This window comes from Panthera leo, chromosome E1 (assembly GCF_018350215.1).
Source record: "Panthera leo isolate Ple1 chromosome E1, P.leo_Ple1_pat1.1, whole genome shotgun sequence".
NCBI lineage: Eukaryota > Metazoa > Chordata > Mammalia > Carnivora > Felidae > Panthera > Panthera leo.
Window position 1 is genome coordinate 18,377,698 of NC_056692.1, and position 23,501 is coordinate 18,401,198.

Consider the following 23,501-nt stretch of genomic DNA (forward strand, 5'->3'; position numbering starts at 1 on the left):
GGACAACTGGATAGCCACATGCAAAAAAATGAAGCTGTACTCCTACCTCACATTATACAAAAATTAACTCAAAAGGGATCACAAACCTAAATATAAATAAAACTACAAAATTCTTAGAAGAGAATACAGGTGTAGATCTTCATGATTCTGAGTTAGGTAAAACGTTCTCAGATATGATACCTTCCACTTTCAGGGGAAAGTACAAGCAACAGAAAATAGATAAACTGGACTTCATCAAAATTAAAAATCTTTATGTTTATTTTTTAATGTTTACTTTGAGAGGGAGAGCACACACAAGCAGGGGAGGGGCAGAGAGACAGGGAGAGAGAGAACCCAAGCAGGCTCCATGCTTCATGTGGAGCCCAATGTGGGGCTCGATGTCACAATTGTGAGATCATATAACCTGGACCGAAATCAAAACAGTCAGACCTCTAACTGACTGAGCCACCCAGGCACCCCCATAATTTTTATGCTTTAAAGGACACCATCAAGAAACTGAAAAGACAAACCACAGAATGGAGGAAGATATCTGTAAATCATATATCTAATAAGGGACTGGCATCTAGAATACAAAAAGAACTTGGGCTCCTGGGTGGCTCAGTTAGTTAAGCATCCGACTTCAGCTCAGGTCATGATCTCATGGTTCATGGGTTCGAGCCCCACATTGGGCTGTGTGCTGACAGCTCAGAGCCTGGAGCCTGCTTTGGATTCTGTGTCTCCCTCTCTCTTTACCCCTCCCCGCTCACACTCTGTCTCCCCAAAATAAATAAATGTTGAAAAAAAAATTTTAGAATACAAAAACAGAACTTAACAACAAGAAGACAACCCAACTTAAAAATGTGCAAAGGACTTGAATAGATATTTCTCCAAAGATGACATACAATTAGCCAACAAACACATGAAAAGATGCTCAACATCATATTACTGGGAAGTACAAATCAAAACCACAATGAGGTACCACTTCACACTAAGATGCCTATAATCAAGAAGACAGGAGGTGCCTGGATAACTCAGTTGGTTAGGTGTCCAACTCTTGACTTCGGCTAAAGTCACAATGCCAGGGTTGTGGGATTGAGCCCCGCACTGGACTCGGCACTGAGTGAGTATGAAGCCTGCTTAAGGTTCTCTCTCCCTCTGCCCCTCTCCCCACTTGCGTGCTCTTGCTCTCTCTCTAAAAAAAAATTTTTTTAAATTTAAAAATTAAAAAAAAAAGACTGATAATAAGCATTGACAGGGATGTGACAGGGATGTGGAGAAACTGGAACCCTCTTCCATTGCTGGTGGGAATGTAAAATTGTTCAGCCACTGTGGAACATAGTTCGATGGTTTCTCAAAAAGTTAAACATAGTTACCAGATGCTAGGTGACCCAGCAATTCCACTCCCAGGTATATTCCCCCAAGAGAAATGAAAACGTAAGTTCACATAAAACTTGTACATGAGTGTTCATCAACAGTGAACCGTGAACAGTGTTCATAAGCAATAGCCAAAAAAGTGGAGACAATTCTAATATCTAACTGGATAAGAAAAATGTGGTATATCCATACAATGAAATATTATCAGGCATAAAAAAGGATGAACCTTGAAAACATGCTAGATGAAAGAAATCCATCACAAAAGACTACATATATTGAATGATTCTATTTATATGAAATGTCCACGATAGGCAAATCTACAGAAACAAAAGATTAATGATTGCCAGGGGCACAGGGAATAGAGAGTGAGTTGCTAATGGGTATGATGCTTCTTTTGGTGGTAACGAAAATGTTCTAAAATGAAAATGAAAATGTACTCTATGAATATATTAAAACCATTAAAGTAGACACTTTAAATGTGTGAATTATATGTGACCTATAGTTATCAAGAAAGCTATTTTTTTTAAAGCAGGTAATAATAAAATTTAGGATAGTTGTTTCTTCTTGGCAGGGCAGATAAGGCACAGAGATGGAATGGGGAGGTGTTTAAGGGCAGCTTCAACAGTGTTGGTTTTATGTTCTATTCCTTAGGCTGCGTTGTGGATACTTTATTATTCTTCATAACCTTCATCACATATCTTTTTACGTATCTCTTAATTAGCTCTGAAGCCTTGGGCAAGTCACTTAGATCTCTCTGAGCTGTAGCTTCCTCCTCTAAAAAAGAGGGACACTATGGTGTACCTTGTTAGGGTTATTCTTTATAAGGAACTCAGGTTTTCTTTCAAGTAGAAGTCATTATAAAATCCAAAGTAAAAATCGGCTACACTCTTACCTCACTAAAATAATCATTGTGCTAGATATCCTTCCAGACTTTCCTGGAACATATGAGTAATTCTTTGTTTTAAGGTGACAATCTTTGACACTGATTTTCACTTAATAAATTGTGAGTATCTTTCAAAGATAACTAGTCTACTATTCACAGACATTTAGGTCGCTTTCCTTATAAATATATCTTTGCATCTATAAGCTCAATGATTTCTCACACAAAGGGTGTGTGCATTCAATTTTGAGAAACTCCTCTCCCAGGAAGTCTCTAGCCATCTACACTGTCATCAAAAGTTTTGCCCCCACATCAGGGCTCAGTCGAGCTCTGCTCTGAGCATAGGGTCTACTTAGGAGTCTCTCCCTCCATCCCTCTCCTGCTTGCTCATGCACACACGTCTTCTCTCTCTCAAAAAATAAAAATTAAAAAAAAAAGTTTCAGAGTGTTTACTTCACTACATCTGCAATAACTGGAGGAGTTATCACTTACTTTAAAATGTCAATCTAACAAGTTAAGAGTGATATCCTATTTCTGCATTTCTTTATTAATGAAAATGAGAGTCTTTTAAAAATATTTTTAAACCAATTTTATTTCTTCTGCAAATAGCCCATTCTCTAGCTTTTGCCCATTTTCAGTTAGGGTATTCACCCTTACTTCTTGTTGATTTTAAAAGATCTTTTTTTTTTTTAATGTTCATTTTGAGAGAGAGAGAGAGAGACAGAGCATGAGTGGGGGAGGGGCAGAGAGAGAGGGAGAGAGAGTCCGAAGCAGGCTCCAGGCTCTGAGCTGTCAGCAGAGTCTGACGCGGGGCTAGAACCCATGAACCGTAAGATCATGACCTGAGCCGAAGTTGGACACTTAACCGACTGGGCCACCCAGGTGCCCCAAGATTTTAAAAGCTGTTTAAGTATTAAAGACACTAACTTTTAGGGGCACCTGGGTGGCTCAGTCGATTGAGCGTCCAACTTCGGCTCAGGTCATGATCTCACGGTTCATGGGTTCGAGCCCCGCGTCAGGCTTTGTGCTGACAGCTCAGAGCCTGGACCCTGCTTCAGATTCTGTGTCTCCCTCTCTCTGACCCTCCCCCGTTCATGCTCTGTCTCTCTCTGTCTCAAAAATAAATAAACGTTAAAAAAAATTTTTTTTTAATAAATAAACATTAAAAAACAATTTTTTTAAAAGATACTAACTTTTGGGGCGCCTGGGTGGCGCAGTCGGTTAAGCGTCCGACTTCAGCCAGGTCATGATCTCGCGGTCCGTGAGTTCGAGCCCCGCGTCAGGCTCTGGGCTGACGGCTCGGAGCCTGGAGCCTGCTTCCGATTCTGTGTCTCCCTCTCTCTCTGCCCCTCCCCCGTTCATGCTCTGTCTCTCTCTGTCCCAAAAATAAATTTAAAAAAAAAAAAAAAAAAAAAAAAGATACTAACTTTTGTCTTTCATACGTGTTGCCAATATTTCTCCATTTCTCCCCTGGCTTGTGTATTTTTTTCTTTTAGGCTTTTTTATGTTGTATTTTACCAAACACACATCTTAAATATCTACACAAACAAATCTGATATTTTTCTTGCTTTGACATCAAAGTAATAAGTCTTTCCCTCCAAGATGATAAAAATAGTTATCCATATTTTCTTCTTTTTTTTTGGCTTTCTTTTTTTTTACATTTAAACCTTTAATCCACTTGGGACTTTTTGTACATGATGAATACAGACCCAACTTCATCCCTCCCCACCACTAGTTAAACATCCCAACAAAGATTTAATAAACCAGTGGTGTGCTAGAGCTGGTTCATACTGGCTCCTGAGAGATTATTACATTTTCTGGCATTTTGCAAGCTGACTGTGAAACACAGGCATTATTAAAAGTTAAATTATACAAACTTAGAATGAAATAAATCATTACTAAAAGAAAGGTAACAAATACTCAGAAATCATTGCTTCCTAATTATTTTAAATGACTTATGCTTGTAAGATTAACATCTACTTTATCTGTAGGGTAAAAATACTTTATAATGGTGTGCTACTATATTTCTTTTTCCAATTCAAGCGTTGATGACTTCACATTGGTTGCTTGAAACTGGCCATTATAGGAGTATTTACACCACAGGAACTGGGCAGCCCCTACAAACCAGGGCCATTTTATTTTCCAGAGACCCTGTGAAACATATACCAGCACACCACTGAAATAAGCCATTCTTTCTCACTAATTTTATTTTTTTAAGTTTATTTTGAGAGAGAGAGAGAGAGAGAGAGAGAGAGAGAACACGCACCCACGCACGTGGAAGAAGGGCACAGAGGGAGAGAGAATCTCAAGCAGGCTTCACGGCACAGCCCAGAGCCCAAATGGGGTCTTATCGCACAACCATGAGATCAGGACCTGTGCTGAAACCTAGAGTGGGCCACTTAACCAACTTAACCATGCAGGCACCCCTCTCACTAATTTTAAAAAGGATGGCTCGTACATACTAATCTGTCATTTATTCATAAGTTTATAGAACAGAATGTAGAGCTTAGAATTGCCTGTATTTTTTTTTTCTGCATGCATTTTTTTTTTCCCAGCATCGCAGAGGGCTTTGGTATTTTGATGTAAGAGATGAGACTTTAGACATAGTTTCTATTTTTCTAACATGAGGTCACAGTTCTGTACTGAGAATGTATTTTACCTAAACAATTCAAAAGCATTCTTAACTTAAAAGTAGATTATAGAAAGCAGCAGCAAAACAAGGACTATTTGAGGGATAGTTGGTTACCGTATATTATTTTTAGATTAGGGCTCTTTACTCTTAAAAAAAGAAATCCAAACACCACAAAAAACAAAATCACCATCAAGGGGTAGTCTGAATGCCACTCTAAGTGTTCCCTCATCAAAATTCCTGTGTTGCATGAGGAAGTAGGACTGTACATAATGGCAAAAGGGTCAGTGATACTCTTCTTTGTGACAGTCACCATCCCATCAAACTTAGCATTAGCAACTTTCAATGTAACAAAGAACAGTAAGTACCCACCCATGACCATATTCCGCTCTGCAGATACAAATGAGACATGGCCCCAGCCTTCGAAACTCATTATTTTCAGTGTATCAGTGGGTAGAAAATGTGTCAGAGAGTGCTTATAAGCATTTGCTTTTATTAGCATCGAGAGGGGAAGCGAGACAGAAACAGATGATTTTGATTTGTCTTCTAAGAAACAAGCATCTACTTTAAGAGGAAAAAAAAAATCAAGGGCTAAAAACTAGTTATTTAAAGTTTTTCCACCTACAGAGAGAAGCTGATACATGCTGATAACCAGATCTTCAGCATCTACACCAGTTAAACATCACAGTGTCCCTATTTTAAATGTCTTTACTGCTGAGGTACTTTAAGAAGTCAATGACTTATTTGCAGATACTGACATCAACTGTACCAAGTAAACCAATATCTGCTGCCTATATATTTCCTTACCTGTCACAAGCCATTTAGATTTAAAACTCCAGCTACTTCATTCTAGGTGTTTACGTTATGAAACTATGTAATACTGGGTAGACTCAATAAAATAACGGCTTTTTGCACATAAACCGAAAGACTTCACTTTTAAAGACTTGTCACTTGGTTTCTAGTAAGCATAATATCTTATATTGTAGCCGAGGGAGCAAACACAGCAGCTGCCCTATTCATAGACACAGTTGTGCCTTGATATACACAGAGCAAGGATTTTAACCATTTCCAATCACTAATATCTTAGACTTTAAAATCTATTTCTTAGGGATTTGTGCTGTATATAGAAATAATCATTACCCTTTGGGAAACAATGGCTCATTTACTGAAAATGAGTTTAACAAAGGAATTATTTGCTACTGAAAAATACAGAGCAGTGAATTGGGTGACACAAATCACAGCATCATCAGCTCATGTGACTATCAGGGTAATTTACTTAGGAAAAAAAAAAAACTACAGCAACTTAAATTTTAGCTTCAACAATGTAATATCCTCAATCACGTCCTCTGTCACAAAATTGTGAAACCAGAGATTAGGTTATTGTGAAAATGTCCCTTTACTCCCAAACTGAGATAAATATCACAAAAAAAGAAAAACTTTGCAGAATGGAATATTTCTATCCTGCCTGAAGCCTAGTTTTGACTGGTATATGTTTCAGCTACACATTTGATTCACACTGAATTTTCTTTTAAGTATTAGGAGAATAAATAGCATTCCAAAAGTCACAAGCTTGAAAACCTCCAGTTCCTTCTCTAGTTGGGAGAGCTTACAAAACTTAATACATGGAGCAGCAAGCAACTTGATGCAGTGACCATAAATTTCTTAACACTGTAAGTCTAAATTTAATCAAAACCCAATCTCAGCAAATTCTGTAGAAATAGCCTCCAACTAGATAAAGCAAAAGTCACAAAATGTTAATCTAGAAGAATGGTTTATGGGTATATATCATTATACAATTCTTTCCAATTCCCCGAGGTTTAAAATTTTTCAAAAAATAAAAGAGGGGGACATGATATTCTCAAGGCAAATATACAACATAATTACATCTATCATGAAAAGATCGAGTTGTTTTCCACCAAAAGGCTTGTGGCTCATGACATTAAACTTTTACCAGAAACCTTAGAGTCACCGGCACACAAAAAGCAACCAATGGAGTACTCTATTTTTTTTCAGAAGCACTGTTCTTGGTTTCATTCACAGAGTTTTTGTTTTTTATTTGTTTTGTTTTGCTTTTACAAGAACACTTCCTCCAGTTTCAATGGGCATTAAGGTGAACAGGTATTACTGGTAAAGCAGCAAAAGAGCAAAGGTTCTGGCTCAGCCTCTAACTAGCTGTGTGACCTTGAACAAATCTCTTAGCTTCCCTGGGTCTCAATTTTCCCGTTTATAAAATGAGGCAGTTACTCTAGATGCATTCTAAAGTATCCTCCAACTGTCTAGTTCCTTTCAAGATAGAGCTCTAGGATTGTGAGAATGAAAAAATTAGTCCTACCACCCCCCCCCCCCATAAGGCCAAAATCTTTGTAATGTTAGTGAAACAAACGGGATACAAAATTGTAAATACCCAATGCAATCATGATTCCAACTCATAATATTACAAACACACGCATTCCAGGTAAATAGTTGGGGGAAAAAATACACCAAATGCTGTCAGTGGCTATCTGAGTTGTAGGTTATTTTTCAAGTTTCCTATAATAAACATATTACTTTGATAATGGGGTGGGAAGAGGAAGTTAAAGAGAAGGGGGGGAAAAGAGAAAGGAAAAACCTTCCTTTTATGTGCTAAAGACAATTTTACATTTGGAAGGCATTCTACAACTTGAATGAATTTTTCAAAAACTGTTGGAGCTAATCAGAAAAAAAAAAAAATTTCTGCAGTAGTCACACACCTAAGACCTATCAACAGCCCGACAAAAGCTGTTAGTTATTTGCCCTAAATTAATAAGCTTTCAGAAGGGGCTCTATTTTTTCACTCAAACTGGTAATAATAATAATAATAATGATAGTCAATATTTACATAGGGCCAAGCACAGTTCTATGACTACATATACCTTGATTCACTTAATCTATAGAACAACCCCTATGAAATACATACACTATTACTATCCCCATTTTACACACTATGACCAAGAGGCACTCAGAGGTTAAATAATTAGCCCACAGCTAGGAAGAGGGCAGAGTCAAGATTTAAATCCAGACTGTAATCATAGCACTGGCTCTTAACTACCAACCCATACAGTCCCTTTGTACTTAAATCCTGTCCTCCTCTGCTCATTCTTTAACTGCTTTTGTTCTCAAAGTTCTTCTGGACTACTTTTCTGTAAACCGAAAAGGAAGAATATGGAAGCACTGGGATAAAAAGACTGGCCACACTTTTAATTTGCTAGCTTAAAATTATGATTCATTTCAAAATCATTACTTCAAAGCTACAAGGAGTATAATTTAATCTCCATACATATCACTACGTAAATAATACTGTCACATCTGAGGAATTAAAAAGCATTAATTGCTAAGATTAATATTGGAATTTGTTATTTGGAAATACCCTTTTAATACCAGGAAGGTGCTTTATTGATTGACATTACTTGTCCTCAGGAATCTTCTGGGAAAAGAGCCCCTAAAACTAACTGTTGTACCTTTCTAAAATTTCTAACATATTGAAATGTTATTTTAAAACACTTGTAATTAGTTATTTTGATTTTTAAGAGAATACACATCAATATTTTGAACACTGGCTTTGATACACACCCAGTTAACTTCACAATAACCCAATTACTGTAACATGCAGAACCTGGGAAAAGGAAAACAGAAGAGGCCAACCAATTAAACATGGTTGAAGGTTCTCATCTAATTCTCTCAGGCGATTCAAACCCAAACCAAGTATATATGTGTCCCTTTTTCTGCACAGTATCCACATTACTTGCCAATTTTTATGGCTTCTGGATTACTCTGAATAAAGCTCAATTTTCCCCACATCTGTATTATTAAATTTTTAGCCCTGTCAAGGTAAATACAGAAATCAATAGTTTCCTATTTTAAACAACTAAAATGAGAGGGAAGTGGAGAAGAAAGGGGGGGAAAAAAAAAAACTTTGCACCAGGCTGCCTGTTAACTTAGATGTGCAATGAGATAATCACCCGATAATTGCACCCTTTGGGTACTTCTGTACTGGTAAGATAATAAAGTGAAATAAAGTCACCTGGTTTACTTCAATTTACTTACACAATTTGCAAATCTACAGCTCTCTGCCATGGTACATTAAGAAAATTAGCATGTAAGAAAAATCACCTGCTTATGTAAATTGGAGGATGGTTTTTATCCATGCAGACAGAAAAAAAAAAATAGCTGCAATCTGGGTCAAATGACTAATTTTATCTATTTGTTCAAATGTCTCTCTTCACCTTTTCTCTGTAGCTCAGAGCAGGAATTTTAGGTCAAGGAAAGGATAAACAAAAAGTTTCTGTGTTGTCCATTCCCCTGTTAGGTGTTTGCTGCCTGACACTACTGAGCCTTATACTATTTAAATTGAAAACAAGACTTGAGAACTTTATCTAGATAACAAAACCACAACACTGAGAGAGGAAAGAAATCAATGGGGGATATCTGATCTAACCGGGAAGGAAAGCAAACATGGCAAGGATCAGGTACCAATTTTACCTTTCTGCTACCTTAGGCAAACAAGGGTTCAGAAAAGAAAAGGAAAATACTCCCAATAATTCAGGGCAGTTAGGACAACTTCTCTATGGAGAACATTATTCCACTTTGTTCTATGAACGCACCTGGTCAAGATCTTCTGAGTCTGATATAAGTTAGATGAATGCATTCTTGGTAATTAATGACTGCCTTCCCAGCATCCATTGCTGGAATTCATCACTCCCATTTATAACTGACTCCATCTCCAGGTCCAGAGTGGACCTGATTGCTCCAAAAGTAATCCTATCTCTACAGACGACGATTGGTTCAGAAATCAGTATACAACAATAAAGGCCAAAGAGACTCTAAAACTGTGCTGGTCAATAAGGTAGCCAGTACACTTTGGCGGGGCGGGGGGAAGAATGTAAAATACCTAATTAATAATTTTTATAGTAATAACATGTTGAAATTACAATACTTTGGATACATGGAATAAAAATATATTACTAAAACTAATTTCACCTGTTTCTTTTCACATTTTTTAATATGGTCACTAGAACATTAAAATCACATATGTGGCTTAAATTATATATCTACTGGATAGTGCTGCTGGTTTGTTGAGGGCTCTGAAAATGCTCCCTTCCTATTGTGGAAGAGCTTTAGGAAGGCACGCTCCTGCTCTATCTCTGGGCATTGTAAATTGCCCTAGACGGCTAGGGCCTTAAAGCTGTGACACAGCTCATTTTGTGGGAGGTTAATCTGCAAACTAGTAAATTCCCTAGCCAAATTCAGAATTTAAAAAGAGATTCCTAAAAACAAAACATTGTAAACCAACTTGCTAATGTAAGCACTGACTCCCAAATCATTTTACCTGATTACTCACACACACACAAAAAGACAAAATATTTAATATTAGATTTTATTTAAAATTTTAAAAATCACTCCAAATATTTAGGAAAGCAAGAAAATCTAAAACAGTAAAAGGTAAAGTATTACCAGAAAAACAGTATCAAATTTACATTCAGGAAGGAATCGATTGCCCATTTGCAAATAGGTAGGCTCTTCATAACTAAATATGTACAATCCTTACCAATGTCAATGAAAGAAAATAAATCTCTTGAACAGCTGCACATTTAAAATCTGAAATTTTAAATTTGAAAACTCCATGAAAGTTACCACATGGGAATAGGGTTACATTTATCTCATTCTTCCTTTAAACAATTTTAGAAGCTATCCAACATCTGTACTCCTGAAAAAAGTTGTCATATGGTCACTAGCAGGTTGGACTTTCCCAAAAACAAAGCCATGATGCTTTATAAACATTGACACAATTGTATTAGAGAAACTTAGGAAACATAGGATTTTATAAATGAGGAACCAAAGACCCAGAAAATTTAAATAACTTCATCAAGGTCATAGGGTTGTTGGTAGCAAGGCAGGACCAGTATCTCGTCTCCTAACAAGTTTAGTTGAGTACTCTGTTACCCTCTCATTAAAAAAATTCTTCCCGAGGAAATGGCACCTTGAACATGATAAACATCAAGTTCTATGGTTTACTAAACTAGAAATAAAAACTTGGGATTTGGGAGAATTTTATTAATGATAAAACAAAGTGCTGCTAATATTTAAGACATTCTTTAGAATCAAATATATACATTTCATGTATACATGAGAGAGAAAAAAAAAATCACACACACATTCTCAAATGTGTGTGTTCTACCTGCTAAATTCAATAGCCTTTTCTCCACCCTCATTTTCTTTGACTTTTTTATCTGCACCAAAGATCACTCCCATCTTCCTAACAATCTTCTGCCATGCACAAGTAGTCAATCACTATGAACACATTTTCCTATCTGACTGCCCTTTAGTTTTGCCTCCAATAATTTCTTCCACCTACAACTGAGAACATTCCCCAAGGCTCAGGCCTCAGCTATCTCCACTCTTTTATATACATAGATATAAATATCTGAACAAGTCTCTCTCTTAAAAACTTTCCACAGTTGCCATTCCCAGTGTTTCAACTTTATTTCATTACCCGCCCCAAAGGAGCCTTTTCAGACATTTTTCCCCGAGACTCCTCATGAAATTTTAATACTATAGATAAGCTATATATTTATATATGTGCTTTACTCATGAAAAGAGTAAGATTTTGCCCCTCTCCCAGTACCAGTGGGATCTCTTCAGCAGAACACTCCAATTTTAGGGTCTAGCTCTACTTTGTCTCCCTCCACCCTATCACCTCCCACCTCCCCACTACACTTTATATTTCAGCAACTCCAGCCCTACGGTCTCCTGCATATAAGCCCAACTATCTAGAATGCCCTTCATCATTAGCTGACTCTTATTCTTAAAACTCAGTGGAGGTATTACCTCTTGTAGAAAGCATTCATGCCTTCCAGAGAAATCCCTCCTCTATGTTCCCATAATATGCAGGGAATATCTCTATTGCTGCATTGATGGCAATGAATTATAATCATCCATTTTCAAGTCTCTCTCCCCCACTAGATCATAATCTTCTTTAAATCCCTAACATCCAGCACAGGGCCTGGGAAATAGTCAATAACCAATAAATATTACTGTGAGAACAAGTGAAAATACATCTTTATGTTTTTATTTAATGATTTCAAATTTAGTTTCAACTCTCCATCAAGACTCCCTGAAAGCAGGGATATATTATTTTGCACACTGTTTACTTAACTGTAAGCTCCTTCAGGGCAGCATCATGACTTAAACATCTCTGTATCCCAGTACAAGCACAGGACAGATAACAGCAGAAGCTTGACAGTTTGCAAAATTGTTTGTAGAATTAAATATCCTCATTATTACCTACAATAGTTCTGGTCCACTGCAGCAGGTTGACAATAAAAAACACACTGACTAGTGAGTTCCAACAATGTCAAAACCTTCTGATAGTAGATATAATTCAATTAGTCAAACTAATTCAAAACACCGATATGAAACTAGGTTTAGATAAAGACTGCCAATCATAATCAATGACAGACATCACTGTACACACTCCCTCTACTCACACCATTGTAATTAACTGTTAAAGTGCAACTCAATATCGTTTCCTTAGTTTCCTTTTCATAATGCCAGAGTGCTAAAATTTTTTCTAATGTCTTCTGGCTAGGTACCTTAGAACTACCAACTAAGTCTATGATGATGTGTCACATGCTTATTGACAGTATCACAACTGTTGTCTCAGGCACTCTCTGTATTACCCCTAAGCAACAATTGGATCAAACTGACAAACTGTGTTAGGAAATCGTTGTTGATCTGCATTAGATGACCCAATCAACAAATAATTCACTGGACTACTGTGGATGCACAGGGAATCAAAAGTAAAACCCAGGGGCAACTGGGTGGCTCAGTAGGTTGGGCATCGGACTCTTGATTTTAGCTCAGGTCATAATCTCATGATTGGTGGGATGAAGCCCTGTGTCGGGCTCTGCCATGACACCGTGGAGCCTGACTTCAGATTCTCTTTCTCTCTCTCTCTCTCTCAAAATAAACAAATAAACTTTTTTTTTTTTTTTTTTAAGTAAAACCCCAAAACAACTTTATAATGAAAGAGCTTCTACCCAGTGACTTCTTTCCATTTGGTTGGATGACAAATGGAAAAGTTTCTTTGGCTTTGACAATTTCCATCAAAGAAATCAGATCGGCATAACAAAGAAACATACATTATGTAAACAATGGATTCTTGAACTGGTAGGACATCAGCAAATCTAATAAAAACCGCCAAGAATAGTCACTCAATTCTACAATACAGAAATCAGGGAAAACTCTCACACTCCAAGTTGTGAAGATAATGAAATATTCCAGAACTCCATTAGAGGACAGCCTTTTATATCATGGAACATTTCTACAATTGTCCATGCTTTGAGGGTAAAGCTCCAGGAACCCCAGAACTTAGATTCAAACATATATTCGGTTAATACATTTTGCAAATATTCTTCTTCTAGCAAGCATATGAAGAGTAACTTTATCTACCCCCATTTCTTTTCCAGGACATGCACCAGTGGTACTGAGTGATGGCTAAAAAAGTTGCATGTGAGTTTGAGGGATATTGCCGTTTTAGCTAGTTTGAAAAGGCAATTCTTTCTAAAATGTTTTTTTCTTAATAAAATATCTTTATCTTCTTTCCTTCTAAGCTAATAATCAATGGTGTAACATAAAATTTCTGCCCAAGAATAAAACGAGTTTCTTTTGTTGTGTTGTGAATAAAACAAATGAGTTCTTTTGTTGTGTTGTGGTTTTGTTTTATTTTTGGTTTCTGAATATAATTTGGAAAAATCTTGTCAGGAGTCTAACCACAAAATGACTTCCAATGTCACAATGCCATGGAGTTTGTATCACCAAGAAACCAGTTCAGTATCATTAGACTGTATTACTTTTATTCTCTCTCTTTGCTTTCTCTACTTTATGACCATGAACCTGCAGTTTCTAAAAGTAAGTTCGTTTGTAGTTAAAATTAACAATATAGATTTCCACATTTCTAGTTTCACACGGATGCTTTGTTATGTCTAGAAGAGCAACCGTTTCCTTTTTATGGTGCAGGCACTGCTTCTTCAAAGCTCTTTTCACAAAGCAGCGCCCCCCCCCCCCCCCCCACCCCAAAGAATCCAGCTGTGGCAGTTAATCCTGGCTGTTAGAAAAACTTCTCAGTACTACAAATTCTTAACCTGTAAAACACAGTTAATAACAGAATACACTTCAGTATGCTCTTTCTGATGCACATAACTCCAGGATTTTCCCCAAACATATCCCAAAGCATTCCCCATTTTTCTAAATTCAAGTTGGCTGTTTGAGGAGTAAAAAAGTACCACGGAAAACATCAGAAAAAAAATGGTACCTCTAATTTTCACAAGATGAGCAAGCTAGACAGTATCTGCCATGCATGAGGATTTACACTGAATAATTTTTCATTAAATCGCACATATTTCCCCCACCTCACTAGGATCTTCTTTAGCAATTCACACTCTTTCATCCAAACACAAGTAAAATGAGCTTCCACTAAAGCTGAACTTTGACGATAAGGATGTCCTTCATTTGTTACATTCTGAGGAGAAAAAATTAATTTCCTTCCCACAATGTAAATCCAGAACACTTTCTAAAACAGTGCAGATGAACTGACTAGAACACCTACCAAGTCCACACAAACATGTATTTTATATATATTTTAATGTGTTTGTTTTAAATTATTAATAGCACATATATAGCATATAGCACAACTAAGGGGACACTTTATGGTATCTGAAGTCATGCCTCCAAAAAATAGTCCGCATGTTGTGATTTCACTTGATAAACCTGGCCATATACGAAGCCACTTCTGCATACATTAACACAACAGTTTTTTCTACCAACAATAACTACAAAAACAGCCTTCATTGAGTGCTTACTGTATGCTAGACAGTGTAATCATTGGTTTACAAAGATTACCACATTTTTACCGATCCTCCTTGGTGAGGTGCTATTATTATCCTCATTTTATAATGAGGAATAGAGAGGTTAAACAACTTAAGAGACACAGCTGGTAAGTAACTAAGTATCACTACAGTGATGCTTAAGTTTTGAAAGACTTACATAAAAGTAACTCGCTGAAAGAATTAGAATAATAAAATTCAAATTTCTCCAACTTTACTTGGAGTACAAAGGCAACAGACCAAATGAATCCCAAGGTATTTGATCTTTCAATTAATCACATCAGTTAAAAACCAAAACACTACTAATATTCTACGTAGAAGCTTTTCCCAGACTCATTATCAAGGTGGCACTATGTGCCATTAAGTCAATCAAAATTTCTGGTTGTCAATGTCAAACTGCCTGGGTGTAGCAGTCTTCAAACTTCCCTCATGTGGTCAACTTCCTCCAACTCTCAAAAATATGCACTTCATAAGCCCCTGAAGCTTTATGCTGTAATACTTTGTCCCGAGGTTGTCACAATTTTAAGCACTGCATATTCACTTTCCTCTGGCAAATGTGAACTACCAACAAATAGATATTAACATTATCCTCACCAAATGACTGAGGTTTCCGTTTGTGGGTTATTTTGTGTTTCAGTTTTGCATTATGAAAATGTCCAAATGGACATTTGGAGCCTTGACGTGTGATAAAGAAGGTCAAATTATATATGATGCTTTGATGACCCATGAACAACATTCTATCATTAGAATGAATGTATCTCAGGCTACCCCATGACCATATTACCACGTAAACTGGAACCCTTACTTTGAGATAAAACACAGCAGACAGTCGTTAATGAAACCTTAATTGAACTGTCAAAGCACCATCTTTACCAGCAAGCAAATAGGTAATTCACTACTTTTACACAACTGTCCAATACTGATAAGTTATTCCACTAGTTAAATTCAGCTCAGAGATAAATCAAGGCTGGTAGACTAAACTGTTCAGTTATAAATCTGACTGGTAAAATGCTATACCACTTCCACAAATATCTTGCTGTGTGTGTCTACATACAGGAGAAACAATATTGTTCAAAATTACATGCAATGTTTTCAGACATCAGTCAGTAATTTGGGGTGCATATTCAGAAAAAGATATGAGAGCAGATACAGTGTCCTTTTGTGTGGGATGCCAGAAGAAAAATGCTTGCAAAATGCGTTAAATATATTAGAGAGGCACCTGGGTGGCTCACAGTTAAGCGTCCGACTTTGGCTCAGGTCATGATCTCGCGGTTCGTGAGTTTGAGCCCCAAGTCGGGCTCTGTGATGACACCTCAGAGCCTGGAACCTGCTTCAGACTCTGTGTCTCCCTCTCTCTCTGCTCCTCCCTCTCAAAAATAAATAGACATTAAAAAAAATTTTTTTTAATATATTTGAATCTAAGTAAATCTTATGATGCCCAAGTAGTTATATGTTTTAATCAAATGATGTATCAATGGGAAAATATTTTTATGTCCCATTTTAATCATTTTAGAAAACAGTTTCAGGTTCATTAGATATTTTTTGAATTAAAAAAAAATTCTGGTCTAGTTAGTTAAAAAGTAAAAAATCTTACTAATATCTGTAGCTTGGGTTTCAGAATACTAGTGCGATTCACTCTGGTCTGGTATTCAAATCTCTAGTTTTAACAACTTTACCCAGGTCATACACGTGGCAGTTACGTTCCAAATATAATAAGCAATTCAGACAACAGGTCATCAATATGTAAATATGAAAACAGAAAAGCATTTGCATACTAAAACACACACCTGGAACTCTTCCTTTTTTTCATTCTGAATTGTACTTCACTTGTAACAACTGATTGGAAACACTCAATGCAGCTAACCAGACAAACTTGGTTAAAGAAAGAAGGACCTGACCGGGGAATCAAGTAATCAAGCAGCGAACATGCCACAGCCCTGTGCAAAGTGCCGCGGAGGAAAAGAAGTACCCTGGTAGGCACAGTCCGTATCCTCGAGGGGCTTACGAATGTAGTGAGACAAGGCAAACACAAAACAACTGGTATACAATAGAAGATGGTGTACAGAATGAGGTACTCATCAAGTACGGGCAGCCAACTCTGTCGGTGACAGAAGGCGTTCAATCAATGACAGAATCTAGAATGGACTCAAATCAAAAACATTCAGTTTTTCATACATATGTAACTCAGAACAGCCTCTACCAGAATGTCTGCTATGGAAGATGTTTCAGCATTCCCAGTTCCTCACCTTCCTCCCCTAAAAAAAAAAAATCTTTTCCTTTAGCCCTGACTTGAAGTGAAAACTCTACAAGTCACATCACCATTTGAGAGAAATGTAGAACCGTCTTTAGAATGTAGTCAAGAATGCTGCAATCCACTTCCCTTTCAGTATCTCTAGTTCTTAACACTGTATACAACGTTTAAATAAGAGAGAGCATCCAGGTCTAAGAAAATCCAAACAAAGTCCAGGAAATCAATGACAAAATTTAAAGCAAGGAACCACCTTGTCCCGGGCCACACACCCTGCCCCCCCAGGTCCCACACCTCTGAAATCCTCAAGGGTTAGGCAAGGAATGGAAGTTCACGGTGCAATCCCTGGGGATAGGATACGGTGCAATCCGTGGGGACAGGATACGAAAGAGAAGGCAGGAGCAGACCGGTCCCTGAGCAGAGCGACTGAAGAGACACCATTACTGGCTACACTCTTTCCCACCAGGAATCGCATACACCTTGGAGAAGGGAGCACTGCAGCAGCAACCTCCTTGGAGAGCTGGCTGGGAAAACACTGGACCCTACTAGTTTAAAAAAAACAGATCACTTAGTAGCCTAGATTATAAAATGTGAACTATAAATAAAGATGACCAGATACAATGCAAACATGATTCTCACGTCAATTATACCGTGAAAAACAATGACAAAAGGAGACATTTACCAGGCTAGTTCCAAAGAGTTCATTTTCCTGTAGTGATGGGGGCTTTTCTAGACATTAACAACCATCTATTTTTGAACGCACTGAAAACATCAATTCATCTGTCCACACCAGAATACTTAATCCTTGAGAAAAAATTCTGTTTGTTCTAGTTTTGACAGCAACAGGGCCTACAACGATAAATTCATTTTATTACAAACTACTAATCTTCCTAAGAAGAGTAAATAGACAAAATGTTGCATCTAAGAAGCGCTTAGACTTTTTCAAACATCCTAGCACTAGCAAAAGTAGAGCAGTTTCCTATGTTTGAAAAGTATACTTCCTACTACAGCAACCAACCAAGGGATAACAGCAACTTAAGAGGCACTAAATGACACTAAACGACACTAAAACATTACACTGAATGTGGGCCACGGCATAGCTACAGTCTACTGACCTCATTTGTGGTACTCATGTGTGATGCTATATTTAATGCATTCTTATCAAAAAAGCTAAAGCTACATACTTCCCAACTGCAGCTTTAGGGTTTAAAATAAACCACTCAAGCAAGGGCTTAACTGGTTCAAGTATGAACTCTATCTTCCTTCTGGGGATCAAGATTACAAATCAAAGAATGAAAAGACAAAAAGGGACATCAAAGTAGTTATGCAAAGTCTAACCCAATGACAAGACTAAGATTAAGGAATCAAAGGTGGGGTCACTGGTGACATCCGCTGCAATCAGGCAACCGATTCAAACTAAATCAAACCTAAGAGATGACCAAGGTCTGTCGGGATACACGCTTCACACATTCATCTATTGATCCTACATCCGGTGGCTCGGTTAGGTTCTAAACAGAAAGTCTGGTAGACGGCAAACGTGTGTTACTCATCAGAGGGCGTTCTACCAAAACGCGCCAGGACTCAAAAGCACAAACTCGGACAGCCAACACGTTGGGCCTCTTCACCGGTGGCGGTGGCTTCCTACAGCTGAGTCGCTCCGCGGTTGGTCACCATGGTGGAAGCCATGGCGGATGGCTCGCCCAACCTCAACGTGAGAAGAAACCACGAGAAGTCGTGTTTTTCTGTGGATACTCACCAGACAACACCAAAGGCTCCATATCCAATAGGTCTATCCGGCTCAATATCCAGCTGCTGTTGTGGATGATGCGAGTGTTGATGGTGGTGCGCCTTAACTGTGGCAGCTGCGGCAGCCTGTACCTGAGCTGGGGCTGCTGCAGCTGGTCCAGGAGCCTGACCCGGTGCCGGTGATGGGAAATATGGCTGTTGTTGCCCAGGGTTTAACATGGCCGCAGCTGCGGCCGCTGCTGCGGCCGCCGCAGCTGCCGAAGAGGTATGCTGCTGGACAGGGTGTACAGCAGCCGCCGACCCCGGATGAAGATGGTGTTGAGGGTGGTGGTGGTGGTGAAGGTGAGGAGGAGGGAGGTGTGGAAGGTGGTGGTGATGGTGGTGGTGGTGACCTGCTGCTGCTGCAGATGTGCCGCCATTGTAAGCCGCCATCATTTTTGCGTTGGCTCTTGCGCCACAAAGAGACATTCAAAAAAATGCCCTTTGATTGGAAAGCAAACTGGGTCAAGCTGTCATTTGGCCATTTAAAAATGAAGAACAACCACTCACTCCACCTCAAAAAACATGGAGCGGAAACTGGCTTTAGGTCTTCATCAGTCAATCCAAACAAGTTAGAGGATCTTGGTGTTTAATTTCGGGGTGAGCGTGTGTGGAAGGGTGTGGATTGCCCAAAAAAGAAAAGAAAGGAAAAAAAGAAAAAGAAAAGAAAAAGGAAAAAGGGACCCCTTCCCCCCAGGTTTCCTGCCACAAGTGGGTACTAAAACTCCATCCTTAATTGGGGGGAGGTTCCAACTTTGAATGTGGGAATAAAGGCCAAACCTCCCGACCCCCTGAACTCCACGCACGAAAAGGATCAGGAAACACGCCACCCTTGGAATCTTGTAAGAGGGTTGACTCATCTACCCCTTCCATTCCCACATCCTTTTCTAAACACCTACCACCTCCTCAAAAATACAATTTTAAAAAATTCCAACCACCCCAAATTCAAAAGATGGGGGGAAATTTCCAGGGAAACCAGCTTTCCCCCCCCCCTCGAACTCTCAGGCCTTCCTACATCTCCCCCCACTCCTAGTCAGGCTGACCTGATTGGAGGGGGGTACTAAACTTTCCAGAAGAGAAAAGAGCCAGGGAAGGAGGCAGGAGGGATAGGGTGAGCAGAGCAGGCGACAGGGCAGGACGGAGAGGAGAAAGAGAACCGGGGCAAAGTGAAGGTAAGGAGGTGCAGGGAGGAATGAAAGAGAGGTGGGCAGCACTCGGACGCCCAGACAGAGGGAACCGCCCCGGGATGAGGTTAGGGTCCCGGGGCCAAAGAATAGGAGCCCCGGGAGGCGGGCGGGGTGCAGTCGGAAGCGGGCTGACTCCTGCCCCCGCCGCCGGCTGCTTCTGCTGAGGAGGGTTGGGGGGGAGAGCGGGTGGGTCCCCCCGCGCGACGGCCCCCGCAGGGCTCAAGGCTGCTCCGTCTCCCCCCCTCCCCCCCACCCGGCTTCCCGTCCCCGCGGCCGCTTTCTCCTCAGTCGCTGCCGGCCGCTTTCTCCTCAGCCGCCGCCTCCTCCTCAGCCGCCGGTGCCGCCGCGGCCGGACTCACCTCCCCTAGCAAAGCCGGATAGAGCGGAGCCAGCGGCGGACACGCGCAACCAGCCACCGAGGCCCCGCCCCCGCCTCACACTGACCGGCTGCCCTAGCCAATCCACGCCCACCTGTCTGCGTCTGCCTCCAATCCTGGGCCCGGAGCTTCAGACAGGCGCACTGTTCGGCCAGTGGCAACAAGGTGTGGGTCTCCTGGGGAAATCCCGCCCCCGATCCGGGATGGGCAGATAGAAAGACCAATCAAAAGGCAGAGTCTGGCCTGACCGACAAGACTAAAAGCGAATTAAAAACCAAAGATCTCCGTGACATTTTCTTTCGCCTCTCTCCTCTTTTCTTTTTCTTCTTTTATTTTTTTGGCAGGAGCAGGAAGCTGCGTGCTAATCCCGCCCGCAAAAGCTGGAAGAGAGGGTGGAATAAAAGAACCAATCATGAGCCGGGGACCAAGAACAGAACAACCAATCCTTGGCTTGAAGATGAAGTGGGAAGGGACTGGGGCCAGATAGACACTAGATTTGACAAATGGAAAAAACGATTGATCTCGGTCCCACCCTTCATGTCTCCTATAGGTCAGGATTGTGGAGAATTCACTGTCGTATCAGCGGCGACCTCTTTGGGGGCGGGGCCAAATAAAGGGGGTGTGGTCTAGGGAAAGGGGGCGGGACTGAGATGAAGAAGGCGGAGTCCCAATCATAGATGGTCCTTTGATACGAGCCATATCCTATCCCTTTTTAAGTCATCAAGTGTGGAGAAGAAATAGGGGGAGCAAAAAGGGATGTCGAACTAACGAAACTCAAGGTCCAAGGTTACTCAACAAGACAGTCACAGAAGAAACTCAGTAGACTGATAGTTCATAGCCTATGGCTGGTCCTCCATGGTTGATTCTGATCTTGGCAAAAAGAGGTGCTGTCTCCAGCGTTCACAACTCCACTCTCCATGGATAATAAGGCTCTCCTTAAATTAAATACAAATTAAATACAAGATATAAATTAAAGCAACAAGAATAATAAACTTAACAACAAAGGTCGTAATTTTCTCCTGTATTTTCTAAGTTTTAGAAAATTGAAATCTTACTAAAATAACCTTTTGCTATCACATAACCTCACTTATTTGAATTTACTTTTCTTTTAAAATATGAAATAATAAGCTTACAGAACCTTGCCCTTATGAAATCTTCACTCAGAACCCTGGAGATCATCTTTGATTTCTCTTTGCCTGCCCCACTCCTTCCCTTCGAATCAATCAGCAAGTCTTAAACACTTTTCTTTTTTTAATGCTTATTTATTTTGAGAGAGAAAAACTGGAGAGGGGCAGAGAGAGAGAGAGAGAGAGAGAGAATCCCAAGCAGGCTCTGCACTGTCAGAGCCTGAACTTGGGGTTCAGTCCCACCAACTACGAGACGGTGACCTGAGCTGAAATCAAGAGTTGAAGACTTAATGGACTGAGCCACCCAAGCACCCCAAAGGTCTTTAACACTTTCAAACACTTCTTAACACCCCCCTTTCTCCAATTACCACAATATTACCCCAATTTATGCCACCAGCATCTCTAATTCATCTCCCTGCCTGTAGGCTAGCACACCCCTATTTCATCCTCCACTTAGAGTATAGCAATCTTTTAAAAACACAAGCCTGACTATGCCCCTACCTTTGAAAAAAGTCAATAATAGTTCCACTTGACCTTCTTCGCCCCTTGCTCAATGACCTTAATCTATCACCTCCTTCCTCTATACTTCAGACATTCTGAACTTTCAGTTCCACAAATGGTTTGTTGCTTCCAAACCTTCATGAATATCTTCAGCCCCAAACACTCCCCAACCACCCTTCGCTCTTCTAATATATCGTTCAGATGAATTTTACTTTTCATATGCATTTTACTTTTTTTTTTTTTTTTGGAAAGTTTTTCCCGAGTCTGTTGTAGAGTATGTATCTCTGTTATCTATCTTCATTACACTGCCTCCCTCATAGCAGTGTATGAGAATTCTATATTTTAATTGTTTACTAAGTTTGACCATGCCAGAAAGCATGTCTGTCCCACTCGGTGTTGCATGCCAAGTTCCTGGGGCAGGGTCTAAAAGGTGAAGGCACTTAATGAGGAGTTGCATGAATTTACTGAGTGCAGGAGTAGTGGATACCAATCCAAGCTCTGCCATTTACTAGCTCTGTGACTTATGCAGTTTAAGTAACTTTTCTGAGTCTCAGTTGCCTCAACTGAATATGAAGATAATAATATAGGTGATGTATTTAAAAGTTCTTGGCAAATAGTAAAAGTTCAATGATGTTAATTCTCTTTCCTTGTCCCCACCCTCACATAATATTTGGAATACCTTTCCAACTTCTCAATGCATTTCAGTCTCCTTCAAAGTGTAGTATACTAGAAGCTTCTTAGAAATGCAAAGTCTCAGGTTCTACCTCTGATCTACTGAATCAAAATCTCGTGGGCAAGAATCTGTTTAATAAGCCTGCCAGGTGATTCTTACACACAGTAAAGTTTGAGAAGCATTGGTCTAGAAGAAAAGGGCTGAGTCTTCTTAAATCTTGTGTACTTTGCAGCACCAGAAAGCACTCAATACATGTGAAATAAAGAAATACATCCAGTCCTCCAGAAAGTGATTGCATACGAAGAACTATTTATTCCTGCCACAAACATTTATTGAGCAGCAACTATACCTAGGCATGATGCTACGTTCAACAATGGGGGACACAAGATACATGACCTAACAAGGTCTCTGCCATTCAGGAGCTCTAAGTCTAGTGCAGGAATATCCAAAATGGTGTGTGCACACTCCCTGTGGTGCACAAAGTGAGCCATTAGACTCCGGGAAGGAACTAGTACAACTTCTATTTCTGCTTAATTTTTATTTCATCTTTTAAAATGTCTATTTGGTCAGTGCTTTATAATGTACATAATATATAGTGTACATGTATATAACTTATAAATAAACAAGAATACATAAATTGGGGATTTGTGCTAAAAAATTTTTACCAAAACTACCGAGAAATCACTGGCTTGGAACCATTTCACGTTCATGGTTTAGATCAACTCTCCAATAGAAATATGAGAGCTGCGCATGAAATTTTAAATATTCTAGAAGTCACTTAAAAAGCTAAGAGAGATAAGGAGAATTATTTTTAATATACTTTAACCCAATATATCCCAAAT

The 23,501-nt window shown here is 39.4% G+C and overlaps 1 protein-coding gene and 1 long non-coding RNA gene across 5 annotated transcripts in view; one reads left to right on the plus strand and one right to left on the minus strand.

The window, feature by feature from the left end:
- The window catches only part of NLK (nemo like kinase), a 164,027-nt gene extending 143,756 nt beyond the window's left edge, over positions 1-20,271 (minus strand). For all 3 annotated transcript variants that reach the window (XM_042914398.1, XM_042914397.1, XM_042914396.1), the window contains exon 1: positions 18,766-20,271. In XM_042914398.1, the coding sequence (XP_042770332.1) occupies positions 18,766-19,223 (458 nt within the window). In that variant the 5' untranslated portion in view covers positions 19,224-20,271. The remainder of the gene's footprint in view (positions 1-18,765) is intronic.
- On the plus strand, positions 19,877-20,648 carry LOC122205819. 2 transcript variants are annotated; one of them, XR_006196280.1, is made up of 2 exons: positions 19,877-19,966; positions 20,270-20,648. It is a non-coding gene; the product is annotated as an uncharacterized LOC122205819 (long non-coding RNA). The 2 variants fall into 2 exon arrangements; XR_006196281.1 differs by having other exon boundaries at positions 19,879-19,966; positions 20,295-20,648.
- Positions 20,649-23,501: the final 2,853 nt, after the last annotated feature.